At 29.5% G+C, this 10,859-nt stretch overlaps 1 protein-coding gene across 1 annotated transcript; it reads left to right on the top strand.

The window, feature by feature from the left end:
- Positions 1-3,593: 3,593 nt before the first annotated feature.
- LOC137836464 (uncharacterized) lies at positions 3,594-4,343 on the top strand. Its single transcript, XM_068645166.2, has one exon. The coding sequence runs from the start codon at positions 3,711-3,713 to the stop codon at positions 4,185-4,187; it is 477 nt and encodes a 158-aa protein (XP_068501267.1). The 5' UTR covers positions 3,594-3,710; the 3' UTR covers positions 4,188-4,343.
- Positions 4,344-10,859: the final 6,516 nt, after the last annotated feature.

Raw genomic sequence — 10,859 nt, 5'->3', positions numbered from 1 at the left:
AGACCAGTTAGAGGTACTTGTGGCAGTAGGAGCACGGGTTGTGCTTCAGCTAAGGTTCCTAGACGACAGTGGGTTAGGAGAACCAGTATTCCAGCAGTTGAAACTTCTCCATAAATTTTTTTGTTGAATATGGAGAGTGTTTGTTCTCAGGTTGTTTCATGATCCGGCAGTTCCTGTAAGTGGGAGTCGGTAGGAACAGAGAACGGGTCAGTGTCTGACGTGTTGAAACTCAGGGGAGTTTTAATGAAGTCTTCAAAATGATTAAGAAGGTTGGTGGCAACTAGAGGTGGAACATTGAGTTTCGTCGACAGATTACAGAAGTACATGTACACAGTTGAAGCGCAGGTGAACATTGTTCCGTGACTTCAAGTGGGAGATTGTTGGGTATGAAGTCAAGACCAATTGGGTTGGGCTGACAAGACACCATGTACACAATTGAAGCGCAAGTGAACATTGTTCAGTGACTTCAAGTGGGAGATTGTTGGGTATGAAGTCAGGACCAATTGGGTTGGGCTGACTAGGCACCATGTTTAGTGGGTGGGCTTAATCATTGTGTCCCTTTTATAATCTCTATTTAAAGAGATCATTGTACTTGTAATTGGTGTGCAACAGGATAGAATGAAAACTTAATAGTTGCCCGTGTGGATGTAGGTTGCAATTGGCGACCGAACCACGTTAAATCTTGTGTCGTTTATTTTTCTGCAGTTGATTCGTGATTGTGTGTGTTGCTTCCGCGTGCGTTTTTCCCATCAAAGTAATGCTGAATTTACATACTTATTTAGATTCTTGGGTAAAAAGTTGTGAATAAATTTATTTATTTTTTGAAGTGTATGTTAATGTAAGTATAATAATAATTTATTTAAACCTAATATATTTATACAATTTCATAGATATTTCTTTAAGAAATAATTAAAAAAGGAACAAATTAAAAGTAATAAAATCGCTCACCATTGTTTTATAATTCGATTTTTACCTTGTGAAATTTTTTTCACATAATTTTTTCTTATTTGTTCTCTATTAAATTTCTTTTGTATTCTTTTAAAAGTTTTATCTCATCTAGTTTTTTTTTCTCCCAGACGTTTAAGTTTCTCTTTTATTTATTTTCATCCAATGAATCTAAAGTAATTAAATTCTTGGTTAAATTTAACGATATATTATCAATTTAAAAAAAATCTAATTTATGGAAATTAACTATGTTTTCTAAAAAGACATTTCTTGTTTTTAAACTTAATTATTTTATAAATAAGACAATTGTAATAAAATAAAATAAAATGTAAGGATGTGAGATGTTATAGGTGGAATTCATATAATAACACTTTTTTTAAGTTGTTGGATTCGAAGAATTATGAACTTCTTAAATAGAAATGAGTTATATATACAAGGGAGATCCATTTAAGATCCTCAAATGAATTGTTAGAATATTAATATTCTAAGATAATATATCTAGACTTAATAATTTTTTTTGACATTATCTGCTTAGCAGTTTTGTAAACAAAACGTATATCTTCAAAAACAATTTTCTTAGATTAAATTTAAATTCATAATTTGAATTTAAGAAATCTCAAATATAAGTTAACAAAAGTTAATGTAAATCTACTATCACAAGTGGGGCAAATTGAAAAAATTTGCAGTGCAACATGCTCTCAAGAATAAACTCATGCGTAAGTCTCACTTTTTCCCAACTACTTAAAAAAATATACATCACAAATTGATATATATATATATATATATATATATATATATATATAAAGAAAAAATTAGACACTGACTTTTTTTTATAATACCAATTATTAAACTATTTAGGCTAATAAGTCTTCTAACTTTGTAAAGATTTTGCAACAAAAAGAGACTTTTAAATGTAGTAGGCCACGTTAGACTTTTACATCAATTTTTAAAATGTATGTATGATAAGTAATCGGTTTGATTTAGTACTTGTTTTTAAGTAAGACCAAATCAAAATCTATTTTTTAGGTTCTTGTGATAGTTTAACATCAATAAATTATAAATATATATAAAAAACTAAAATATCATCTCCGATAAAAAAAACATTAAAACAACACATTTATAATTTAATTTTATTTTATACAAAGTCTACTTATCTTATTTATTCCTATTCTACTTAATATCGACCCAAACTCACACACTTAGAATCTTAATATTATTATTATTATTGAAATGTTTCTATTATGCAGAATTCTATAAATGCCATGTTTTTGTTTTTCATTGATGATGCAACTAATGGTTTAAATGTGAAACACAAAAACCTAAGGCAATGAAAGGGTTGAAGATATGCTTCCATTTTCTGAATTTTCTTGGTTTAAACTCTTGATGAGGCTCAATGCATAGTTATGGAAGCATAGTGGCAAATTTGAATATTTTAGGGCAAACACCTTATTGCACGCTGCCAAAATATTCAACTGGTTGGTGAGAACTATCTATATTCTGGTGATGGCATAGTGCATTTGGCACGCCTCATTAACTATGGGAAGATAAATGAGTAGCCATGTTTGAAGAAACAAATTTTGGGCGTAGAAAAGAAGCCAAAACCACGTTTTGTTCCATGGCAACACCCTTTCCTTGGTTTATACTCTTAAACTAAGTTCCCTCATTTTAACCATTTTCTTCTTTTTATGCATAGCAAAAGCTTTGGAATGTGGTGACAACTGGCCCTGTGGGGCACATAAGAGATGTAACACAACACAACACAACCAATAGAGATTGAAGAAGTTGTGTTAGATTGGTAGTGGTTCAATGTCCCTTTCATGGCTTAAATGGTCAACACCAATTTGGAAAATAACTAGCATTCAATCTTCTTCTTCCTATCAATCCGGCGATAATGAACATCCCTTTGGCTACCCTTAAAGGTATAGCCTACTAATTTTGTACATTCTACAAATTACCTCACATCTTCACACCCATTTCTTACATTGATTTCATCAACCTTTAATCATTAAGGAAGGACAATTATGCATGGTACCCTCTTACATAATTATGGAAATTTTCTTTTTTGGCTTTGTCATTTTCTCACTTTCACTTTAACCTCCTTTCTTATATATTATTTCTTAACAAACTAAGCACTTCAATATGTGATTGTGTTTAGCCACCATGGCCCTGCCCTACCTATGAGTGGTCAAGATCTTCCTTGAAAATGTAAGTTAGCATATGCATATTTAATGAGTGTGTGTCCAAATTTCTATCAAATTTAATCTAAAATTGAGTTTTCATATATTTAATTGTAAAAATAGGAAAAAAATTACTTTAAATATGGACCCATATGAAAAAATGTTTTTTTTTCAAAAGTAATATTTTTTTTTTGAAATATGAACTTGGAAAGAGTATATATATTAAGACTTTGAAATAAACTTTTGTATAATAAGAAAATAAAAAACAAATTGAGTTTTTTTTTGTTGTAATATTTTTCTCCAAATTCACTAGACAAAGACTTGGTTTATGAAAATAAGTTGGTTTATTTTATTTTACTCCCTTATGATTGTTTGGAATATTATCCAAATAAAGAATAAATTCTATATTATACTATGATGTGTTTAATCATTTGTAAGTTGTTGTGAATAAGAAAGTGCATGATTTTTTAGCAGTTGAACTAAAAGGCTCTTGTAAACAACTCACAGGCCCACCTCCAAACCTACCCAAAAACACACATTTTCCCACCACTCTCTAATATTGTATACAAAGTGGTGATTGGCCAAACCATGGATACAGAGGAGTTCAGTTTCCCCAGAATCAGTGATACTTGTTCACACAACATTGATTCACCTCCTCTGTGGAATCTGTCACCAGCAGCCTCTCCTAATCCCTACCAAGGAAGCAGAAGAGGAGAAAATGATTGCTTTGGAGCAAAACTAGTAGCTGAGGTCCATAGGAAGAGCTTTTCTTATGTGGAGAATAGAAGGGGGAAAAATGGATTTGAAGAGGAAGAGGACAAAATGGACTTGTTGTGGGAGGATTTCAATGAGCAATTGTACTCTACAACAACAGGGTCTGCGACCTCTTCTTCAAGGGAAGTTGTTGAGTTTAGATGTGCTCAAGAATTAACTGTTGCCAAGACCTGTCATAATGGTCTACTTCCCTCCAAGAACAAACCAGCCATGGTGGTGATTGTGAAGGTCATCAAGAAACTTTTCTCCATTCATAATTCTCAAGGTAGATCAAGAAAAGCAGTGAGATGATTATGTGGTTGATAAGGCAATTGGGGTTCTTAGGTATGATATGATTGACTTAGGAATAACTGATAAATCTTCTTCTTTCTTTTCAGTTCATTACAGTCTGTCATGTCTTTTTCATGTAAATTGTGAATATAAATTATAGAGATTGCTTTTTCTTCATTCATTGTTACAATCATTGTGTTATATACATATTTTTTTTGGTGTAGCTTGGAGATTTCGACAAAGTAATGAGATTAAGTAATGGCCTAGATGTAGGACCAAAAACATGAAAACCTCTAGTTTCTGATATAGTAAAATGAGAAATAAATGTTAACTTTTGGTAAGTAACCATGTTTTAGGTTTAGGAACTACCAGTTTTTATAATCAAATAATCATCTTTTAACAATAATTTCGTATTCATAATACTATGGGTGAAATCAAATTCATAATTTATGAAAATTAGGAGATTCACTGAGAGAAACAAATCAAGTTCTCCAGACTGATGAATATATAAAGCCAATGTTAGTGACTGCATAGAGAAAAAACAGCACTTATTTTGTTTCTATCATTTCTTGTCCTAATTTGTGACACAGCACCAAATTAGTACTTATCAAATTAAACACTGTACCTTCAAAGCTTATTTAATAGGATCCAATAGTACATCCCTAATGTATAATAATCATAACTATTGCTTTTAACCTTTTCTCTTCATATGATGTAAAACTGAAACAGAGCTTTTCTTTCAAAAAGTTTATTCATGTGTGTGAATTTGACAGTCTAATGAAATAGAGAGAAGAAGCAGTCATGTTAAACAATAAGTTCCTATAATAAAACTATGATCATTAATTTAAGGCTTTATTTAAAAACTTGTCATTCAATTTAAGTAAGCATCTTCCAATAACTCCTTACTCTTTTATTACACAATTCAAAATGATTTTCTGTATTATTTATGGCTATTACTAAGTCTTTTCTGATATTTTTAGTTTTTTTATTTTGATTTGATTTGATTTGTGGTTGTTCATGACTCAATTCATGTCATAAAAAGTAAAAATATTGATAAATTTTTTGAAAAGAAGTTGAGTACAGAAATGGACTATTTTTTTCTGATGAAATTTGACATTTTTTTCAGATGAAATTTGACTACTTTTTTGTTTGTGTAATTTCTTCTACTCACTCAAACAAATATGTAGAGCGGAATGTCCATAAATGTTAACATAAATGGATTCATCATTGGCTATGAAAGCATTGAATTACATATTAATCATTAGTGGAGGACTAATGGAATTACATAAATTAGTCTGTCAAATATTAATCATATATTCGGGAAATATATTTCATTTTTATTTTTATATATAATTGAAACATTAACTCAAATGTCTTTAATTCACATAAAATGAGTGAGTGTAAAATAATTTATTGTATCCTTGTAAAATTTGAAATTATTGTTTTTCAGGTCTTACATAATTGTGAATTTTGATTTTAATTTTCTAAAAATATTTTTCTTTAGTTTCATTCTTTTAAAATTCGAAATTACTAACGTGTTGCTATTATCCATTGTTGGATAGAAAAATAACACATTTTACAGATCGTTAAAAAGGAAATTTAAAAAGGTTACTTGTTGCAATAGCACAACACTAAATAGTATTTAAAATGGTTGTTTGATTTGTCATTAAAAAGTAAATGCTTAATAAATGTTGCACAATATTAGTCATAAAAACAATAATTTTCAGTATGTATGTTACTAATATTTTTATCTTTTGTAATCATTAAAAAAAATTATTAAATAAGATTAATTTTAAAAATAAAAAATAATTAATTATTATATTGATTAAATTAGATAAAATTATAAACTAGTTTATAAATTAATATCTAACTTTTAGAATTTGAAGTGATTCATAATCAAAATTTTGATAATTATTTAGATATTAATTTAAAAATTAATTTATAATTTTTTTTATTAATAATAGAAATTATTTTAAATATTAATAATTTATAAATTTATAAAATAGTATCTAATAACTAATTATTTTGTTTAACATGTAAGATTAGGTTCTCTTTTATTTGCATTATTAAATATATAGTAGTCTCTTCAATGTTTAAAGACAAGTGTGTTAAATGATAATAACTTCATCCAAACATACAATTTAATTTAAAAGTTTCTGTATACAATAATTAAAGACATTAACTCGCATGATTAAGACAAGAAGAGTTAAAAAGTCTTTGATGAATCAATTTCAGTACATATATATATATATATTACATAATATATGAAAAAGAGGTACAAGTACTACATAAAATTTACTCAGAGTTAAAACTTATAAAATCGTTCTAATTGATAATTGAATATATTTAAAAGAATGTAAGATTGATTTTGGTAAGATAATTAAATAATATTTTATTCAATATTAAATAACAATTTAGGGTTTTCATTATTGATATTTTGAATTCACACCATTTTTCACTATTTAGTTATAACATTAATAATATGATTGAATTTTGTAACTACCGTTATTTGGGAGTTTCTATTTCTTTTATCTTTTTTTTGTCCTCGTCTTTCTTACCCAAATTCCTGCTTATGATAAAAAAATTACTCATAATAAATAGTTGTGATGAAAGATTGAAATAGTTTTTATGGTATAGTTATAGTAGTTAATAAAAACTAAAATATTTTATAACTATTTTTTATACATATTTTATTGTAATTTTTTTATTTTAACAAAAAAATACAAACATTTCTATCATATAATTATAAAATTAAATAAACTAATATAAATATTTATTTTTATGATTAATTTTTATGTACATAAATTTTAGGATGTTTATGAATGATTTAGTTTAGGTATGAGTTAAGAGTAAAAGTTTAGAGTTAGTGTTTCATTATCTTTGACATTAGGTTGTTCAACTATTTATAGTGATAGTGTTGGGCCTTGTACGGAGAGTTAAATTGGGTCTAATAGAGTCCACATATCTCCCCTTAATCATGGTTTGTGAGTATTTAATATGTAATGGTTCTAACACTACAAGAAAGTCATTAAATAACAACCAAATTTAGAAATAAAAAATAATTAGTCACTATATTGACTAAATTAGATATTATTTTAGAGACTAAAAAATTATTGGTATTTAAAGTGGTTTCTATTATTAATAAAAATTTATAAAAAAATTTTAAATTGGTATCTAAAATAGCTACCAAGATTTTAGTTACTAATATTTTATATTCTAATTTAGTCTCTAAAAGACTAATAGAGACTAATTTAGAATATGAAGCAGCAAGTAGTTAAAACCTTAGTAGCTGATGGTTAAAAGATATTTTATAAATTTTTATTAATAATAGAAACTACTTTATAATTTTTCTAATTTATAAAATAGTGTCTAATTTAGTCAAATAGTAACTAATTATTTTGGTCTCTTTCACTTCTCTTTATTTCCAACCTTTTTCAGTCACAAACTTGTAACATTAGATTAGTTTGATGCTAACTAAAAAGTTATTGCCAATCTTTTTTTTTTTGTCAGTAATAAACAATATATATATATATATGAACCACTTAAGGGGTGATCCAACCCATATACAAGGAGAATGAGAGAAGCCTAACAACATAAACCTTCCAAACATCTACTCTAACTGACAAAAAACTCCTACCGAAACCAAACTAAAGCGAAGAAAGACAAACCAACAAATTAAGACACCAATCAAAAAAGGAAAAGCAAGCAGAAGGGAATTTAGAAGTGATCCAGGACCAAACCTTCAATTAAGCCAAAGAAAAGATCTCAGAAGAATCAAAAACTCCGTCTTTAAAAATAATCTTATTCCTATGACTCCAAATCTCACTAACCACCGCAATCCAAATATTTCTCATCCCTACATTGATCGACTCTGGAGCATTACTCACCCTAAACTGTAGAAAATGGGAGTAAGCGTGAAAAGGAGCAACCGATGAAATACCTAATCTCGCATGACAAAGATTTCACACCAGCCAAATTACGTTGCAGTAAAAAAACATATGATTTAGGTCCTCCTCACTTACCCCACAAAAGCAACAAAAGACACTTCCAATTATAGTCCCACGTCTGAGTAAATTAGCCTTGGTAGTGAGCTTATTTTCCAGCACCCTCCAAGTAGTAATCTGAGCTGAAGGCAAAGCCTTAATCCTCCAAAACAATTTAAACATCCTCGCCCAGTCCCCCTCATTCACACCTCTTAGAATCTCGTAAGCTGAATTAACTGAGAACTGTTGAAGCTTATCGACTTTCCAAACCCACCTATCAACTTTCTCCAAAACAGGGCACCAGACATGCACTACCTTGAGAAGTTGTCTAACCTGGACCTTCTACCAATCAAAAAGACTTCTTCTCCACACCAAAGTGTTGATCAAGAGCTTTTAAGAATCCAAATCCAAGGTGTTTGATGAAAGGTTGGTGTTGTTGCTGTGTGTGGGTGGGATCTGGGTAGAATAAAGTGTGATCCACTCTTTTATTGAATCTAAAGCTGATGTGAATTAAAACCTTTTGAAATTAAATGTTTTTCCAACTAAGTGAAAAACAATCTGTTGTTTTGTCGAATCAACCGGTTGTTTTGCTCTTAAAGGTTTTGAAAAAGGTTGAAAGTTGTTTGACTTGGTTGACTTAACTGTCAAACCAAATCAATCGATTGTTTCGTGGTTTCAACCGATTGTTTCTTTGAAAATCCTAACAAAATTCAATTTTGAATAGTGAATATGTCTTAAATGATTTCTAACTGAATACGCTCCTTCATTAAATGTTTTAACCAATCTTTGGAAAATATAAATAGTTTTTTATATGTTTCTGAAGTGTAAGAAACAGTTTTGAGAAATTCAGTTTGACATATTTGATCTCAAGTTTTCAAGATTCACATCAAGCTTTGGATTTTTAAGTGAGAGTGGAATAGGATTGCAATTGTATTCTTTTCAGCTGTACTTTGATCAAATGTAATCCTTTCTCAATCTTTTGTATTTCTGTTGTTGTATTGCCAAGGAGTGTTGTGTATTCTTGAGGTGTTCAAGATCAATACTTTTGGTGTGGTTTGCCAGAGGTAGTGTGTTTCTTGAGGGGTTCAAGGTCACTACTTTGGTGTGTGGTGTTTGTAATCTGGTTTGATTGCTTAGTGGATTACCTAGTGGTTTCTGGGAACTCGATGTAGCTCTTGTTGTTAGAGTGAACCAATATAAATTGCTTGTGTGCATTTCTCTTTCTCTGAACTCCTTCAAAAGTTTTCGAAAATCTCTTATAAACAATTCACTCCCCCTCTTGTTTAAAGACCATATATTCTAACACAAAGACCACTCCCAAACATCGTTTGTCCAAAACCCACAACGATTCAATGACGCATCTTTCTCGACGCTCAAAGAAAAAAGCCTTGGGAACTTAAACTTCAAAGATTCAGCGCCTACCCACCGGTCCTCTCAGAACTTGATAGACTTCCTATTACCAACTTCCCACTTTAGGCAATCTCCAAAATTACTACCCCATTTCTCTAATTTCCAGATCAGGGCTTTTCGAACTGTCGCAACTCTAAACCGCATTCTTAATTTCCTCTTCAGTAAATGGACCAACTAGTATCTCATTATCTAATTCAAAGATAGAGTTAAATAAAACATTGTCAAACCTAACCTGAGCCCCTCTAACTTCTTTAAATCTAATCTTCAAAAAATCTTTGACTTTTTCCTTAATCACATCCTTGTCATCACACCAGTTTCCATTAATGTACATACCGTTAAAGTTATTTCTTACTCTTCTCCACTCAACAGCCGAATGAAAGTATTTAGTATTTAAATCACCTTGTTGAAGCCAATTGTGGCGAACTTTTTGAAAATACACTACTTCTTGCTTGAACATATTTTTGTTTTGTTCCACCAACAAAAACCTCCTCTCCTTCCTACCTACCACATCAAGAACACCTTCGTCGTCCCGAGCATCCAAAATCTGAATCTTCTTTTTTAAATCCTCCCCAATACTATTGACGTTCCCAAAGACATCTCGATTCTAGACTTTTAAATCCTGTTTTAATCTTTTTCAATTTTCCTTTAAAAACGAACATCCATCTTCCACCCACATCATAATTAGTCCACTTGTCTTGCACAAATTCAATGAACCTGCGATCCTTCTACCAAATGTCCATACTTAATTAATACTAATCTTACTTTTTTAATATTTATATTTATTTAAATTAGTATTAGATAAATTAACATTAATTTTATTATTTATTTAGTTCAACAAGATAAAGTTTTTCTCTAATATACATAACTTCACCTTTTCTCTCTAAAATAATTGAGATTATTTACATATATCTCAATGATAAATTTCAAACTGATATTCTAATTGATAATTCTTTCATAAAATACATGTACACCGGCTCACCAAATTTAAAATTTAAAGCGCCTTCAAACTACGTCACAAAACAAAAAAATTATATAATGAATTAATAGTCAAATTAATCCCAATAAAAATCAATGCATGTTATTAGCATTAAGTGTTAATAAAACTTAAATCCTTATTAAATGTTGTGACCGTTAAAAGCATATATCATAATCCGCTTAAAAATAATTGTCTTTACCAATAGTTCTTATAACCATTATTTACTCTCCTTCTTATATAGAATGATGATATAAAAATCACCTATTTAAGGGTGGTTCTCCAGATTCCTTATATATCATCTTTTCTAAGATTTTTTTCTTCCAA

Source organism: Phaseolus vulgaris, chromosome 4 (assembly GCF_051622355.1).
Source record: "Phaseolus vulgaris cultivar YP4 chromosome 4, ASM5162235v1, whole genome shotgun sequence".
NCBI classification, from domain to species: domain Eukaryota; kingdom Viridiplantae; phylum Streptophyta; class Magnoliopsida; order Fabales; family Fabaceae; genus Phaseolus; species Phaseolus vulgaris.
This window is presented reverse-complemented; position numbering and strand designations above follow the sequence as displayed.

Coding starts and splice junctions, on each gene's coding strand:
- LOC137836464 (XM_068645166.2), top strand. CDS start 3,711: ATGGATACAGAGGAGTTCAGTTTCCCCAGAATCAGTGATACTTGTTCA.